At 55.4% G+C, this 17954-nt stretch overlaps 1 protein-coding gene across 1 annotated transcript in view; it reads left to right on the forward strand.

Annotated features, from left to right (window-relative positions):
* Positions 1-16470, forward strand: part of LOC125168283 (cholesterol 24-hydroxylase) — a 31603-nt gene extending 15133 nt beyond the window's left edge. Inside the window, exons 6-15 of the mRNA XM_047863295.1 lie at positions 4440-4578; positions 5271-5381; positions 6233-6383; positions 6567-6629; positions 8585-8657; positions 11186-11270; positions 11712-11822; positions 15045-15133; positions 15929-15995; positions 16170-16470. Coding sequence (XP_047719251.1) covers positions 4440-4578; positions 5271-5381; positions 6233-6383; positions 6567-6629; positions 8585-8657; positions 11186-11270; positions 11712-11822; positions 15045-15133; positions 15929-15995; positions 16170-16337 — 1057 coding nt within the window. The 3' untranslated portion in view covers positions 16338-16470. The remainder of the gene's footprint in view (positions 1-4439; positions 4579-5270; positions 5382-6232; positions 6384-6566; positions 6630-8584; positions 8658-11185; positions 11271-11711; positions 11823-15044; positions 15134-15928; positions 15996-16169) is intronic.
* The last annotated feature ends 1484 nt before the right edge of the window (positions 16471-17954 follow it).

Consider the following 17954-nt stretch of genomic DNA (forward strand, 5'->3'; position numbering starts at 1 on the left):
TTCGTATTCCAGACATTTCTTGTAAATGGACTCATTCGACATTTCTTTTGTGTCTGGCTTCTCTCACTCAGAGAGCAGGTTTTCAAGGTTCATCCATGCTAAAGCTTCTTTCAGAACTTCACTTTTTAAATTGCTACATGAAATTCCATTGTATGGACATACCACATTTTGCTTGTCTATTCATCAGTTGGTAGACATTTGCGATGTTTCCAATCTTGGCTGTTTCAAATAATGCTGCCATGAACATTTGTGTACAAGCTTTTGTGTAGATGTATGTTTTCACTTCTCTTGAGTGTGTACATACCTAGGGATGGGATTGCCAGGTCATAGGGGAACTCTGTGCTTAACATTTTGAGGAAGGTTATCTTTTAGTTGGATATAATTTCAAATTTACAGAAAAATTTCCAGAACAGTCTATGCTACTTCTATATATCTTTTACCCAGGTTCGCTTATTGTTTATTGTTTAAATCACCATTTGTTTTATCATTTCTTCTGGATGTGCATATATAAACATATTTATCATTCTTTGTGTGTGTGTGTGTATATTTACAATTTTTTAATATAGTGTACTTTTAAAACCATTTGAGAGCAAGTTAGAGACATTGTGATCCCTTCCCTTAAAAACTTATTTCCTAAAAACGTGGACATTATTTTGGATGCCAGTTATCAAAATGAGGAGATTTAACATTAATCCAATACAGTTATCTAATCTACAATCCGCATTCGAGTCTTGTCATTGTCCTTGTCATTATAGCTATTTTTTTCCTTGTCTGAGGTCCAACCCCGGATCACAGGTTACACTTAGTTCCCACATCTCATAAGCCTCCTTTGTTCTGGAACAGATCTTTGTCTTTCCCTGACTTCCCTGATTTTAAGATTACAGGCCAGTTTTGTAGAACGTCCATCCATTTTGTGTGTCTCAGGTTATGCCTTTTTGGCAGGAATGGCACAGAACTGGTGTTGTGTCCTCAGGGCATCATATTAGGAGACCTGCGTTGTTGACCTGCCTCATTGCAGGAGATGTTAACTTCACTCACTTGTCAGAGACAGCATCCTCCAGGTTTTTCCACCATTAAGTTACTAGTTAGTGCATAATCTGTGGTTGACTATATCTGACTATGTATACATAATCATGTAGACTTTCATCACAACCTCCCTGGCCTCCCTACCTCCTCCAATGCATCCACCTCACCACCCCTGGGGAGATCTTGCTAAAATTCACATCACTTTCCTATCCTGAAGCCTTCAAAGGCTCCCTATCACATGAAAGATGAAGGTCAGATTTCACCCACCCCCAGTCTGGCCTCCAGACCCCTCCAGCCTTTGTACCCTCTTTCCTCCATCTTTTGGGACATCTGGGCTCTTTCTGGCATCTCTGCCTATGTCCTTGCCTTTCTCTCTGCCTTATGTGCTCCCCTGCAAAATTCCTGTGACTCCTTTGATACCCAGCTAAGATGTCGCTGTTAGGGAGCCGTGGTCCCTGATCCTCTGAGGCTGAGTTTATGCCTCCAGCATGGCTCCTGTCACACCCACTGCAATGATTCTCATTCAGCCCACCTTCGCCACCAGACTGTGGGCAGAAGGCAGAAGACGCACCCTGTCCCTGGACTCCTGCGCTCAGCACAGCACCTGGCCCTTTGTGAGCTCTCCAGGAAGTCCATAGCGTGAATGAAAATATGAATGAAATAATGAATTGGGATAGTCTTGTCCTCACTGGAAAGTTGCCAGGAGTGAGAATGAGGAGGAACAGACTAGAAAGAGGCCTTCAATTAATACATTCTTGTGCCAAGAGCCAGGGTTACAAGAGCCAGCCAAGGTGGTATAGCTGCTGCCCGCAGGAAGCTTTGAGGCTATAGATTCTAACCAGCTGACTTCCTGCAGCGGTCATGACATTAATACCAGCATCTCTGTTTTGGTGAACCATCCCCAGCACGTAGGACCTCACATTCGAACAGCACTTTGTGTTTTATTAAGAGCTTTCATAGGCATTTTTATTTAAAAATTTTTAAATTGTGTTAAGATACACATACCGTCTGGCTCATTTTTACGTGCACAGTCCATGGCATCAAGTATGTTCACGCTGTTGGGCTGATGTCACCACACATTTTTATTTGTGTCTCACAATAAGGTAATCATCTAAGAGATGGCTGTTTTATTAGAAAGGCAATGTTCACAAAGTTGTATGAAGAAGCTCTGGGAGCCCGCTCGGTTGTGTTTGTGACCGTGGTAGAGTTCTTGGTGAATCTGCCTTCACCGGTGAGAAAATAGAACCCTCTGGTGAGTGTCCTCTCCAGCCAGTATCTGCACAGAACATCATCATATACTCTTAATAAAATCATGACCATAAATTGCCAGTTTCTGCTTTTCTAGATTACTACTTTTACTGGGAGGCCTTGGTCTCAACCATTTCAATAAAAACAAAACAAAACAAAACAAACAAAACAAGGGGGTTGGGATTTTACCATACTACAAACACTCCAGCCCAACATTTTATATCTGTCACGTCCACGAGAGATTCAGTGTTAGTGTGACAGTCAGCCATGCGCCACCCAAACAGTCAACCTTTTAAAAAAAGACAACTACAAATAATCTCACGTATAAATATGTACTTGCAAAACCAGGTAAGTGTCCTGGAGAAGTCGACTAGCTACGGAAGCACGTATAGGGGCTACTTGAGGCTTTAAGAGACATTTTCCTGGGAAAGTGGCTTTCGAGTATCCATCTGGAGAGCGGGCAGGTGTGCCAGTAGTAACAGGGCCTAGGGATGGAGCATGGGAGGACAGAGACCCCCCAGCAGAGGGGACAGCATGTGCAAAGACCCTGAGGTGGGAAGGAACGTTGTGCTGCGGAGGCGCTAAAAGGCCATGGTAATAGGAGACAGAGCTGCAGGTGGGCATCAACGTGACAAACTCCCTCTGTGTCCACGTAAGGATGTTCCCCACACTGTCCAGAGTGACAGGTGCTTTGGAGTGTTTTCAGTGGGCAAGAGACTGGAGCAGAGTGGTGCCTTCAGTAGAGGCCGCCGAGGGTGAACCCTGCAGGTGGCTGGGTGGGGGCTGGGCAGCAGTGAGCAAGGATGCTGGGGCCCCACGGAGCCGGGAGCCACGGCAGGACCGGTGGACGGGCAATGAAGAGCGATTTTCTTTCCTGATTAAAAATTCCCCTTCCTCCCATTTTCTCTAAGAACCTCTTATTTGGAAACCATTTCAAATTTCTGAATAAGTTTCAAGAATAAGAAGAGGACAAAGAGGGGCGTCTGGGTGGCTCCGTCAGTTAAGCATCTGACTCTTGGTTTTGGCTCAGGTTATGATCTCGCGGTTCGTGAGATCGAGTCCCATGTCGGGCTCTGCGCTGAAAGCACGGAGCCTGCTTGGGATTCTCTCTCTGCCTCTCCCCTGCTCAAGCTCGTGCTCTCTGTCTCAAAATAAATAAATACACTTAAAAACAATTAAAAAAAGAAAGGGGCGCCTGGGTGGCTCAGTCGGTTAAGTGTCCGACTTCAGCTCAGGTGATGATCTCACGGTTCGCGGGTTTGAGCCCCGCGTGGGGCTCTGTGCTGACAGCTCAGAGCCTGGAGCCTGCTTCGGATTCTGTGTCTCCCTCTCTCTCTGACCCTCCCCCGTTCATGCTCTGTCTCTCTCTGTCTCAAAAGTAAATAAACGTTAAAAAAAAAATTAAAAAAAAAAGAAAGAACACCCCCTACCCTTTACCCAGATTGGTAACATCAAAAATCACTTCTGATTACAAAAGCAACAGGTTTTCTTAGTAAAAGTTCAGAAACACGTAATGCACCAAGAAACAACCTCCCTTCTCTCCCTTCCTCGGGGTCACCATCTCTTGTGAATTTGGAGCGTGTCCTTCCATACTTCTCCCTAGGCTCTGTGTTCGGGCGACGAGCCGGGGTAGCTGTCCCCGGGCCAGGAGTGCTGTGGGTAGGGAGTTCTGGGTCCGAGGACTCATCTCCATGCAGAGTTGGGGGCTGTGATTGCTCAGGGACAGGGAATGAAATGGGAAAGCAGGCTGCAGGTGGCGACCGGGACAGGGCAGGTGAGGAGAGTGGGCGGTGCGAGCAGACGGGTCCGCGGCTGGGACCCCAGTGAGCCCGTCCTGAGTTGCAGGGGGCGCCCAGAGGCCTCTCTTCCCTTCCCACCCTGTGTCGCCTGGAGTCCCTCCACTGCCACGATCAATGGAGGTCAGAGTTGAGGGGCCCTGTGGCAAACGACCCGTGGAACCATCCAGGCAAAGGCAAAGGGACAGCGTTCGTCCTGAGGGGGATGGCGAAGCCCCAGGGCTTGGTTTGATGACTGCAACCCCAACCTGGGAGCCAGGCCTCAAGGGACGGCCACCTCCACTCTGCCCACTGGTCCCCCCACGTAGAGGGGCCGCGGGATGACTGGGCTGGTCCCGGAGGCCCCTGACAGCTGTGCTGTTTCCCCAGCTCCCTGGTCAGCTTGATGGAAACGTTCAACGAGAAGGCGGAGCAGCTGGTGGAGATTCTGGAGGCCAAGGCAGATGGACAGACCCCGGTGTCCATGCAGGACATGCTGACCTGCACCACCATGGACATCCTGGCCAAGGTGACCGGAGCACGGCGGGCCCCGGGAGGGGGCGGTGCCACCCGGGGCCCACCACTGCTCCTCCCTCCGTCTTCCCTTTCCTTGCGCTCGCCCTCCCTCCTGCTCCCCCAGCATCGGCCCCTTCTCTGGGGGGGGAGCCCCCTGTCTCCTCGAACATTCGAGACCACAGCAACGAATGCACTCTCCAGACGCCGGACGCCGAAAGGTGTGGGGACCGGCCTGTGTCTGGTCAGTGGCAGGAGCAGGATTGGGTCTCAGGGCTGCCTGGCTCCCGGCTCGAAGCCTACCTCCCCCTCCGAGCCTGCCCTGGGTCTGGCTTGGCTCTGCACCTGGCAGGCTCAGCGGTGGCCCAGGGACCCCCAGCACGGTTAGGCAGCCCCAGCGGCTGGAGTGCAGGCACAGTGAGTCATTGTCGCTCCACAGCTCACTGGGAGGCTGGGTGCAGAGGGGCCACCAAGGAAGGCTGCATTTCAGGGCAAATGCATTTTGTCGTGGAAGGAAGCCAAGGGTGGTGGGGTGGCTACTGTGTGCCCCGTAGTCGTCACCGCATCCCACGGGGTTGGAGTCGTCGTGGGTCAGGGCCCATGCCGCCTGGGTCTCTAGCTGAACGGCCCCAGGCTCTGTGCTGGGTCTTCCAGTCTTCCCACCCCCCCCCCCCCCCAGGGATGACCTCGGCCCCCTCTTTCCCCCAGGCAGCTTTTGGGATGGAGACAGGCATGCTGCTGGGCGCCCAGAAGCCTCTGTCCCGGAAGGTGAAACTGATCCTGGAGGGCATCACTGCATCTCGAAACACTCTGGCGAAGGTAACATCTCCACACCCCTCCGAGGACCAGCCACCATAGCTCTGTGCTAATTTGCCAGAGCACCCCCTCCAGGGACCTTTTTCCAGAATGGGTTTGGAGTTCCGGTGTGACCCAAGTGACTTCCGCATCAGTTAGGATCTGCGTAGATCGCCGCAAGGAGAGATTCAAACTCAAGGTGGTTTGAGTAAATCAGGAGTCCGTCTTTCTCTCACGTAAAATGACCCTGAGGCAGGCAATCCAGGATGGCTGCGATAGCGCCACAATGTCAGATGTTTGTGGAATTTTCTAGCTTTCTGTTCCACTGTCCCCAGCACATCACCTCATTGTTATAAGATGGCTGCGGCAGCTCCAGCCATCACTTCCTTGTTCCAGGCATGAAGGAGGGAGGAGGGAGAAAGGTGGTACTCGAATGGATTCCCAGACAGATGCCCAGGGCCCTTTCCTGTTCCCTGGGACTTCAGCCTCTGGGCTTGGAGCCCCCTGATGCCACCCCATCTTTTTCAGCAGTTATTCCCTCTGGCCGTGGCTTCCTCCTTCCACGCGGTCCTAGCCACCTGCCCCCTTCAGGGGTCCCTTGTTACTTTCCGGTGCGATGTGGATCTTTCAAGGCATCTTTCCCATCCTATCTAGGGATTTGGAGCAGGAAGGGGAAGTCGATGCTTAGGCTCAGCCTGCCACCTTGGTCTAGGCTCCTTGGCTGCTTTATCTTTTCTAGAATTTTCTCACAATCTTCCCACCTCCCAGCTTGCCAGTGCTGCTGTGGGTCTGTAAAGTCGTTTCGGAGCTGGGGGAGCGGGAGAGGGAGACGCGCGTGCTCGGTTGGCGCCCTGAGCGGGAGCTCTCTCGTTCAGTTCATGCCAGGGAAGTGGAAGAAACTCCGAGAGATCCGGGAAAGCGTTCGCTTCCTGCGCCAGGTTGGCAAGGACTGGGTCCAGCGCCGCCGGGAGGCCCTGAAGCGGGGGGAGGACGTCCCCGCCGACATCCTCACACAGATCCTCAAAGGTTCAAGGGCGCCCGCGGGGGCCTTGGGAGGGCCGGGCATCAGGGTGCCACCCGTCAGGGTGACTGATCACCCCTGACTCCAGGTCTGGCTTCTGGGGAGAAGGGCATTTGGTTCTCTGCTGAGCTACGGGGAAAGGGGGCGAGGGGTGTGAGTGCCACCCTGACACCCTCCTTGTCTTCCAGCTGAAGAGGGGGCCCAGGACGATGAGATCCTGCTGGACAACTTCGTCACCTTCTTCATTGCTGGTTGGTAGCTCCAGTGGCGACCGGGGGCTCAGGGCTTTGCAGAAACGGTGGGAACCAGGCACCCCCTAAACTCTGACTCTGGGAGATTTCTCGGGCTATCAGAGCAGCAAAGTTCTGCCGCAGAATGGAGGGGCTGGGATAGAGGAACAGAAGGCCTCTCTCTGCTCAAGGAGGTCCAGGAGGCCCCCTCGGCAGCCGCTGACCTGGCAACGCAGGTGGCAACTGTGACAGGTCGTGACACTGCCTTTTGGGGCTCAGGAGAGGTTGACCATGTGCACTCAAGGCTCCATCCCGCTCAGAATTTGTGGGGCAGAGGCCTTTATTAGACCAGCGCAAAAAGACACCCCAAGCAACTTCATTCCTTTGCTCGTGAGCTATTTCTTGAGCATCTTTCTTTATCTAGAAAACTCCTTCGGCGATCCCTTGAGTGCCTCCTCCTCCGGGAAGCCCTCAGTGATTGCCCAACTGCATCGGGCTCCCAGTTCGGAGCTCTGCATGGTGCCCAGAGCTCTTCTCTGCCCCCAGGACTCACAGGGTTACTCCACGGACTTACCTGTGGCGATTCTAGAAGGTTCATCTTCCTCACCGGGTTGCATGCTCGGTGTAAGCCAGGGGTTATGCCCTGCTCCCTGTGTGTTCCCGGGGTCCAGTGCAGCACGGATGCGTACAGAGTGGATGAAATGAGTGAACAAATGCACGAACGCTGGGCACAAAAGACAGAGGCGGGCGGACAAGACGAGGGACAGTTCATGGTCTGAGGGTGGAGGTGGACAGACAGAATGAATTGGGGATTTTGCTGGCCAGCGGATTTTCGGAGGCGGGTGCATGCACCCCTGCAAGATGAAAGAGGAGGAAGGCTGTCCTGAGCGGGGATTGGGGGTGGAAGAGGGCCCTCCCAGTGTGGAGCACTGTGGGCACAGATACCCCGGGAGCCCCAGAGCGATGTCCGAGTTGGAGCAGGACTTCAGGGCACTGTTCCCTGCACTTGCCAAAATGCTTGCTGAACGGACAATGGCTGGCCTCATCCTGCAAGCCAGGAACCCAGCTGTTCCTCCTGGGATGTGGCTTCTCCACAGGCCGGCTCTGTGGCCTGGGCCTCAATTTCCTCATCTCTAAAATGGGGGCCTGGAGGCACTCCCCAGACTTCCCTCCAGCGCTCCAATGAGGGTTTAATGATCTCCCTCTAACCTCACGGCCCACCCCCGCACCTTGCATCCAGACACCAGGGGGCGCAGTGCGGGACGGCAGGCAGCCTCACTTCCCAGCACCCACTTACTGAAAGGTGTAGGCCCTGCTCTCGAGCCCAGGAGGCCCCGGGCCCCTTGGCTGGCGGTGGGTGCCACCTGGTAAAACCACTTACCCCTTCAGAGGAAATGCACGTAACTCAGGTGGTCCCCTCCTGGGCCAGCCGGGGGGCTTGGACTTGACCGGATGCTGCCAGAACTCAGGAGTGGCCTTCCCGCTCCTGCACACCCCCTGCCCTCTCAGGGGAAGCCACCCACTGCTCTATTCCTCGAAGCTACAAGTACAACCTCTCCAGGCCTCAAGGGTGGCGCCCACCGCCTGGGGACAACACCGGCCGTGGGCTGGACTTGAGCCCCAGGTCCTATCCTGTGGCTAAGAGACTCGACTCTCAGCCTCAGTTTTGTCTTCTACAAAATGGGATGAATACCCCTCCAGACTAGGCAAAGCTCAAGGATGGTTGAAGGAAGGAGCTTTTAGAGTATGAAATCTGGATGCGTGCGGGCAAATGCTGTTTATTGGACGACACTGGCTGGCACAGGGGACGTGGACGGGGCAGCCTGTCTCCTTCATCTCTGTATACCCGGCTCAGCTGCAGGGTGCAGAAGTGAGGGCCCGAACTGCCACCACGGGCTCAGAGGCTCAGAGGCGGGTGGGCTGGGCCAGCAGCAGCCCCACAGTCCCGTGTGGAGCCCCACTCTCCTTTCCCGCAGGCCACGAGACCTCTGCCAATCATCTGGCATTCACGGTGATGGAGCTGTCTCGCCAGCCTGAGATCTTGGCAAGGTATGGAGCGGGGAGGCTCGGGGGGTGGGGATAGTGACTCCCCTTGAAGCTGGTGAAGGGATTGTCTGATGTCTTGTTCCTGGGAGACAACCTGCTCCGGCCCCCCACGGCCGAGCCTCCTCCAATGTGTCCTGCTTCTCTTCACCCCAGGCCCTTTGCACATGCCAGTCCCTCTTCCGGACGCTCCTCTCCCTGCTTTTCTCCTGGAGATCTCTGTCCACCCCCGCAGAAGCCTTCTCATGCCCCTAAAGTAGCCATTCTGCGTTTTCCCCTCCCAGGCTGCGTTTTCTCCTCCCAGCTCGTGAATGCATTTCCTCCTGGGACCATTTGCTTGGAGTCTATTTCGGTCATGAAACTAGAAGCGAGAGACCGTGGTTCTTTTTCCCTCCCCATGCTGTGTTCAGCGCCTGGCTGGCACTGAGGACCCAGCAGAAGTCCAACTAAGTGCTGTAGGAGGGCTTGTCCTCGGCTGGCGAGATAGAGGAGGGGTGCCCGGGAAATGGCGTTTGAGCTGGGCCACTGGTTTCCTTGAACACAAACAGTGAAAGCACTCGAAAAGCCCCAACAGGCGTGGGGGTTGGAGCTCAGGATGGGGGGCGAGCCTTGATTACCGTTCTTAATCAGCAGCATACAAGGGCGGAGGTGAACGGTCGCTTCAGAATATAAAATAGTTGATTGGGGTTTTAAATACATATATTACAGTAAGGTGGTCATTACAAAAGTTTGGAAAAAGCCGAAAAGTTGAAATCATAGTAATAATAATATAGTAATAATTCCACCACAGGGCCCCACCCCCGGGAGGCAGTTCATGATCAACCACTGAATTTCACCGCGTATTGTATCACATCGCCTCTTCTCCCAGTCCACTCTTTTTTTGATATTGTCGATACACACACACACACACACACACACACACACAAAACTCGCCATTTTGACCATTTTTTAAAAACATTTTTGCCTGACGACCCCAATAATTTTTTGTAAGGTCGTGTGTCCCCTCACCTTTTATCTTATTTTTTAACAAAGTTTATTTATTTATTTTGAGAGAAAGGGAGAGAAAGAGGGAGGGAGGAGCAGAGAGAAGGAGAGAGAATCTCAAGTAGGTTCCGCATGGTCAGCACAGAGCCCAACACGGGGCTCGATCTGACGGTTTGTGAGATCATGACGGGAGCCGAAATCGAGAGTCAGATGCTGAACCGACTGAGTCACCCAGGCGCCCCTATTCTGATCATTTAAGAAATTATTTTTAATGTTTGTTTATTTTTGAAAGAGACTGCAAGTAGGAAGGGGCAGAGAGAGAGGGAGACAGATCCGAAGCAGGCTCCAGGCCGCGAGCTGTCCGCACGGATCCCGACGCAGGGCTCGAGCTCACAAACCGTGAGATCACGACCTGAGCCGAAGTCGGACGCTGAACCGACTGAGCCACCCGGGCATCTCTCTTCTGGCCATTTTTAAGCGCACAGTTCGGTGGCGTCACGCACCTTCACGCTGCTCTGCAGTCATCGCCACCCCCATCCCAGAACCTTCCATCAGTGCCAACTGAAACTGTCCCCGTGAAACACCAGCCCCCCACCCCTGGGGACACCCCCCCCCCATACTCCTATCTGTCTCTCCGGATTTAACTCCTCGAGGGACCTCATATAATTGGAATCATTCGGTAATTGACCTTTCCGTCTGGCTTGTGTCACTTAGCATAATGTCTCCAAGGTTCATCCAGCAGGTGTCAGAACTTCCTTCCCTTCTAAGGCTGAATAGCGGTCCGTTGTCCGGATGCCCCACGTTTTGTTCCCCGACGCGGCTGTTGAGGGTCGCTCGGGTGGCTTCCACCCTTTGACTCCTGTGAATAACGCTGCCACGAGCTTGGGTGTGCCAGTATCTGTGGGAACTTGGGTGTGCGAGTATCTGTGAGAGCCTGCTTTCGCTGTGGGGGCGTAGACCTCCAGAGAAATTGCTGGAGCGCATGCTAATTCCCCATTTCGGTTTCTGCACACCTTTTTACATTGCCACCAAGGGGACACGAGGGCGATGCTTTCTGCACATCCTTGCCAACACCTGTGGCTTTCTGCCTCTGGATTACAGCTTTTCGACGGCCGTGAAGTGGTCCGAATCCACTCTCGGGCCTGTGTCCGAGCCTCACCGTGCACATCGTAAGGCTCGCTCGGCCGGCGTCCCCGCGAGGCTCATTCTGTTTCCGGCTGTCGGCTGCCGTGAACCAGGCTGCGATGCACTTCTCTGTGCAAAGACCTTGTTCTGTGCATTTATTGCCTGCGGCCGGTTCCGGAGCGGCGAACAGGGAGGGGGGAGACTGTAAGGCCCTGGAACAGAATTCCCAGCTGCTTGGGCATCTTGCTTTGGATGTGATGGTTCCTGGATGTCTTCAACGATGAAGCCGGGGGCCGTGGGAGGAGGGTTGGGGGGGGAGGGGAGCTCCGGGCCACTCTCTTCTCGCTTCCTTCCCTTCCTCCTTCTAAAGACTAATAGGGGCAGTCGCTCCGTGGGGACGAGCTTGTCTTTGTCTGACCCGACAGGCTGCAGGCCGAGGTGGACGAGGTCATCGGTTCTAAGAGGCACCTTGACTGTGACGACCTGGGGAGGCTGCAGTATCTGTCCCAGGTGTGGGGGCAGGAGAGAAGCTTCTGGGCACGTGTGGGTGGTTCGTCAAGCCAGGCCTGCTGCCCCCCTGAACCATTTCCCGTGGGTGTTCTCTAACTTCACCGCCCGTGAGAACGTCCCTGGAGACTGAAAATCATTCCCGTGAGCACCTGCCCCAGACCAATGACATCAGAGTCGCTGGGGCGGGACCGGGCTCTGGTGCTGTAGTTCGGCCAGAGCCCGGAACCTCCTTCTCCTTTGGGGCCTCGGTTCCTCCTTTCGCGACAGCAGGGGTTGGACAAGAACATGAGGCTAACTTTGCAGGGGGTCTGGGACCCAGTCCTGGACGTGGGTGCGCAGTCAGCACTGCGAGCGGGAGCAAGGGTGGGTCTGGGGCACGTCGCCGGCACGTTCTGTGGGGTCTCTGACGTCTCTCCTCGTCTCCCCATGTGGCTCCTGTAGGTTCTCAAAGAGTCGCTGAGGCTGTACCCGCCAGCGTGGGGCACCTTTCGCCTGCTGGAGGAGGAGACCTTGATCGACGGGGTCCGAGTCCCCGGCAACACCCCGCTCCTGGTGCGTACGGGCCCTGTCTGCCCTCCCCCGGGGTGGCCAAGCCCTGAGGTCGGGACATCCGTCGCCCCGTTGTTGCCACTGGGATCTGTCATGAGCTTCACTGTAACCGCGTGAGGACTTTCTTCCTTTTCACCCTGTCCAGTGTGAGGTTACAGCAGGCGATTCTGGAAGGGAGGCGCCCTGTGTACATCTGAGGGTGCTGAGGCTCCGAGAGGTTGGGTCACTTTCCTGAGGTCACACAGCCGGCAGGCAGTGCCCCGTTTCACAGCTGACCCCTCTTCCGCCTCCCCCCACGGAGGGTGACTATTCTCCCCCGCCTCTCCTTTACTGGCCGTTTACACGCTCACTCATTTGTTCCCTCATCAGGTGTCCCTTCATCCACCATGACCTCTCAGAAACCCACCCCCTTTACTTACTAACTAACCTCTCGCCTTTCCGTGCTTACTAACCTCTCACCTTTCCGTGTGTGTGTGTGTGTGTGGACACGTGTCCATCCACACGATAATATGTCCTGGGATTGCTTTGGGACGGCGGGCCCTCACTTCTCTGCTGTGTGTAGACTGCCACCCCGTCATCCATTCTGGGTCAGCAGGCATCTCTGGGGGCTGCCCGATTCCCTGCTCTCCCGAGCACCACGGCTGCCACTCCTGCCCGTGTGGCGGACGCACTGTGCACACGGGGGCGGGAGGGCTGGGTTGCGGGGCATCTCAACGTTCGACTCGGTAAACTAGCGCCAAAGTGGTTTCCAGAACACCCATGCCAACCCAGACGCCCACTAGCTGTTCCTTATCCTCCCCAACACCGACTGTGGTCCGGCTTCTTGGTTTTGCCAATCAAATAAGCCCAAGGAAGGTGTTTCCCTGTGGTCTTGATTTGCAGTTTCCTGGTTACTAGTGAGGCTTGCGGCGCTGTTATCTCAACGCTGTGCAGAGCTCTCTGTAAAAGTTCATTTAAACAAATTTTTTAATGTTTATTTCTGAGAGAGACAGTGCAAGTAGGGGAGGGGCAGAGAAAGCGAGAGGGAGACATAGAATCCAAAGCAGGCTCCAGACTCCAAGCTGTCAGCACAGAGCCTGATGCGGGGCTCAAACTCATGAATCATGAGATCGTGACCTGAGCCGAAGTCAGATGCTTAACCGGCTGAGTCTCCCCGGTGCCCCCCTCTCTGTAAAAATTCATATATTAATCCTTTGTCAGGTATGCGTGTTGCAAATGTCATCTTTAGACTTGTGGCCTCTCTTTGTTAAAGTGTTTTTCATGATCCAAAGTTCTTAATTTTTCAGGGGTCTGTTCTCTTGTTTTGTCTTAGGGAACCCCACCCCCACCCCATCGTGAGCTCAGCATAGTCACTTACATCATCTTCTGGCAATATCACAATTTTCTTTTTCAAGTTAAGTCCCTATCTACGTGGAACTGAATTTGTGTATAGTGTGAGGTAGGGATCTGTATTCGTTTTCTGGGGCTGCTATTACAAAGCACCACAGAAGGGGGCGCTTCGCAGTGGAAATGTACTGTCTCACAGTCCTGGAGGCTGGGAGTCCAAGATCAAGGTGTCTGCAAGGCTGATTTCTCCTGAGGCCCCTCTCCTTGGCTTGTAGATGGCCGTCTTCTTGCCTGTCCTCACAGGGTATCTCCTCTGTGCACATCTGTGTCCTAATCTCCTCTTCTCATAAGGACACCAGTCATCCTGGAGTAGGGTCCACCCCAATGACTTCATTATAACTTGGCACTTTTTTATTTTTTTTTAAGTTAAAAAAAATTTTTTTTTTTAAGAGAGACACACACACACAGAGAATCTGAAGCAGACTCCAGGCTCTGAGCTGTCAGCACAGAGCCAGCCACAGGGCTCGACCTCATGAAACATGAGATCATGACCTGAGCCGAAGTCGGATGCTTAACCCACTGAGCCTTCCAGGTGCCCTGATTGTTGCTTTAAAGAGACTATCTCCAAATACAGTCACATTCTGTGGCTAAGACTTTAAGATAAGGATTTTAGAGGGACAAAATTCAGCCTTCCCCAAGACCTGATTTTTACTTTTACAGAGGAAAACATGTTCTGGTTCTATCTATTGGGCAGCCCTCTCCCCCCTCGAAACCCTGGCTTTCCCAGGGCTTGGCCATGCCTTCTCCAGCACCTATCAAAGCTTCATGATGTGTGGGTCTTTATTCTGTGTATCTGCTCTTTTTTTTTTTTTCTAACACCCCAGCACCAATACCACCTGCCTGAATGACCCAGGTGGTGGTTTAGAATGCCTTTATATCTGGCTGAGCAGGCGGGTAGCCATGTGGGCCTTGAGTGGGCAGATCCCAGCTCCAATCCCACCCCGCTCTGGCAGGCTGGCTCACCTCTGGGCCTCAGTGCCCTCCTCATAAGCTGGGGTGATGATACCTGAGTCACAGTTTACTGAGACGAGTTGAAGAACAGTGGTCATCACATGTCTGGTAAATATCCCTGGCACACAGTAGGTGCCCTTTGCTGACCTCGGACACCTCTCCACCTTATTATGCTCCCACGGTTCCGGGCCCTTCCTCCGCTCTGGCTGCCCTATACTCTCAGCCCAGAGAACCAGCGGCAGAGTGGGCCCAGGGAACTCTTTGGTGCGGGAGTAATGAGACCGAGGTCGGCACCCAGGGCACCAGTTATAGGGGGCACGTATGGCCCACAGAGGCCAGGGTCACAGAACACTGCCCTCAGTCGGGAGGCAACTTGGCGCGTATCATAAGGCCAGTGGGGCCTGCAGCTCCTTTCCCTCCCCCCTCTTCCCCCCCCCCAACCCTGCCGCAGAAACAACCTTGTGCTGAAAAGGAACTTTGAATGACAGCTTTTAGAGATCTTGAGGAAGATGCTCTCGAAGCAGACCTGAGTTTGAATCTGTTTTGCCACTTACTTGCCCAGTGACTTCAGGCAAGCCACGAACCTCTCTCTGAGCCTCAGCTTTCCCATCTGTAACATAGGGATAACTGTAGGCCCCCTGTAGCACAGGACCAAGCATAGGATGAGATACACACCCAGCTGGTCCTTGTTGGCACACTGGGCTGTCCCTTCCCTTGTCTTAGACACTTGCCAGGAGCCAGTGGAATCCCACACTGGCCCAGATGGGTGGGTGGAGTAGAGGGGGGCCACTCTGCTCCTGGTCGCCCCGTGGGGTGACCACAGTGGATCCGGGAGGTGTGAGGGTGCCTATCCTTGGAACCAGAGACAAGCAGTTCCTCCCCCTGCAGTTCAGCACCTACGTCATGGGGCGTATGGACACATACTTTGAGGACCCACTGACTTTCAACCCCGATCGCTTCAGCCCCAAAGCACCGAAGTAAGTCCCTCTTCAAGCTGTGTGCGAGTGGAGGCCTGGTGGGAGAAGGATGGTCCCAGTGACCTGCGGGCTGGACCGCCTATGACCCCTGAGCCCACATGGCCTTCCAGATCACTGTGAGGAAGTTGCCATCCCCACTCCGCCCCCTTTTGTGGGGAGGAAATCACAGCTCAGAGAGGTAAGGTAACTTGCCCAAAGATGCACAGTCAGTAGCTGCAGAGCTGGGGTTGGAGCCCAGCTCGGACTGGTTTTAACACCCAGACTTATAACCAGTCCCTTATATTGGGAAGCTCTGGGACTCGGGCCAGGGGCTGCACCTCCCCCTGCCTTGATGGTCCTGAGAAATGGGAACACTGATGGCTCCCCCTGAAGGCTGCGTTGGGGGCAAATGCCTTAAACTACAGTGGGACGTGGGGGGGTGGGGAGGGGAGCCAGGCCCCAGGGACTGACCACCTGCATCCAGACCCAGCCTCTGCCCAGAACTGGACGTGTGACGGGCCGAGTATAGAAGTGGCAGAGAAGCCGGGGTGGGGGGTGGGGGTGTTGCTTTGGCTCTCCGAGCCTCAGTCCCTCCAGCTGTGAACTGGGGATAATAACAGCTCCTTCTGGAAAGCGCCAGAGGAGGATAAAATGACAAAATGCTGACGCAGAGCGACAGAGCCAGCCCTGGATGTGTTCAGTGGGTGCAAAATCCAGTCGTGGCCCCAAGCCATGCATCTGCAAGGGATGGGTTTGTCACCTGCCGGGGCAGGACTGTCACGGGGCCGCCTCCTCCTGACAGCCCTCTCCCCGCAGGCCGAGGTTCACCTACTTCCCCTTCTCTCTGGGCCCCCGCTCCTGCATCGGACAGCAGTTTGCTCAGGTAGGAGGCCAGGGCTGGGTGGGGTCTCACCCTGGGGCCAGGAGGCCTGGCAGAGCCTGGCTCGGGGACCGGGGGCGGGGCGCCGGGGTGGGGGAGGGCCGGGCCAGCCGGGGCCCCGCCCACCGGCTGCCTTCCGACCGCCTGCCTCCCGCCCCTCCCCACCTCTGCACGCAGATGGAGGTGAAGGTGGTCATGGCCAAGCTGCTGCAGAGGCTCGAGTTCCGGCTGGTGCCTGGACAGCGATACGGGCTGCAGGAGCAGGCCACGCTCAAGCCGCTCGACCCTGTGCTGTGCACTCTGCGGCCCCGGGGCTGGCAGCCCGCACCCCCGCCACCCTGCTGAGCGGGCCTGGGGTGGATGGGACTCCTCTGGCAAGGGCCGCACCCACACTCCTCTGCAACCCCGCTGCCATCCACCCTGTTCCCCTGCCCCCTTCCTCAGGGGCACCCTCCACGCTGGCTCCCAGCGGGCCCCCCTGCCACCCACCACCTGCTTTCCTCCTCCCCCCTCCCCCCTCCCCCTAAAGCTCCCCGTCCAGTGCTAACTCCACGCCCTTCCTGGACCGCCCCTACCCCCCGCCCCCGAACCTAACTTCCAGCTGCGCCCCAGATGTGCTATCTTTTACCCCCACCTCCCTGCACAGGCCACTCCCCCTGCCACACACCCTAACTCTTGCTCTCTTCCTAAAACCCTCTTCAGGTGTCACCTCTTCCAGGAAGCCCTCCCTGCCACCCCCGGCGGGGCCAGGGGCCCCTCCTCTGTGCTCCCTTGGTCACCTGTGCTACCTCTAACACCACACTGACCACACTGTATTGTGAGTGTCCTTTGATGTGACCAGCTGCCCTGCCAGGCTGTGAGTGCCTCGTGGGCCAGGTCTGTGTATGATTCGTCTCCGAGCCGCCCTGGCCTGGCACAGAGCCGATGCTCAAATAAATATGTGTTGACTGCATGAATGAATGGCCGGACCGGGCCAGAGCGCTCTGGCCTCAGTTTGCTCATCTGCAATATCGAGGCTGGTCTAAGGGCTAGTGCAGCTCCGGAAGCTTCCCTTGAAGGTGCCCAGATGGTGCCGTCTCGGGAGAAGGCCGCCCAGGTTACCAGGAGGGCTCTATGTTAGTAGGAGCCAGTTCCCTGTGTTATGTGCAAGGCCACGTTCCTGGGTGCGGTGTGAGGTTGGGATTACAGACGGGGTTTTGAGAGAGCTCCATCTGACAGGGGCAGGGCCCTGGGGCCCGTGTGGTCTAGTCTACTCCCAACAAGGGTGCTGGGGCCCCCAGAGGGCCTCTCACACAGGCCAGAGCCCCCGGGACCTCTCTTGGGGACCGCTTGGTGGATCTGAGCGCCTGGACGCCCGGCCTCACCCCTGCTGGCTTCCTCTGCACCTTCTGGCACAATGCTTCCCCTCCCGACCTGGTCGGAGGAGGCCTGTGGGCCCAGCCCCAGGAGGTGAGACTGGGGAACCCCGACAGTGGTAGGTGGGTGAAGGTGCCCTTCTTTCCTCCCCCGGGGCCTAGAGGTGGCCAAGGGCAATAGGTACTGGGCCAACCATGTCCTCTGGGCCCATCCAAGGAAAAGGACCCCCTGAGTTTCTCCCTCAGTACTTGGGAGCCTGTCTTCCTGCAGAGAAAACAACACGCCTATGCCCACTGCCTGGGGCAAATGCCCTGGAAAGGTCCGCTCTCCATAGCAGGAGGGGAATGGAATGGAGTTGGGCCAGCCCTCGCTTTGCCTCAGCTCCTCCTCAGTCCTCGAGCAGTCTGGAGCTGAGGAACCTTCCGATTTAGCAGAAGAGGAAGCTGAGGCTCAGGGGAGGAAGTGACAGGCTCAGGGAGGTGGGGATACTGAGCCCGTTCCTCTCCCCAGCCCAGGTGGGTCAAGGGAACTGGCGTCTGCAGTCTGTTCTGAGCCTCTGGGCAGAGAGCCCAGCCTCCAGGATGCCTCTGTGGCCGCAGGTTCCTT

This window comes from Prionailurus viverrinus, chromosome B3, assembly GCF_022837055.1.
Source record: "Prionailurus viverrinus isolate Anna chromosome B3, UM_Priviv_1.0, whole genome shotgun sequence".
Classification (NCBI taxonomy): Eukaryota; Metazoa; Chordata; class Mammalia; order Carnivora; family Felidae; genus Prionailurus; species Prionailurus viverrinus.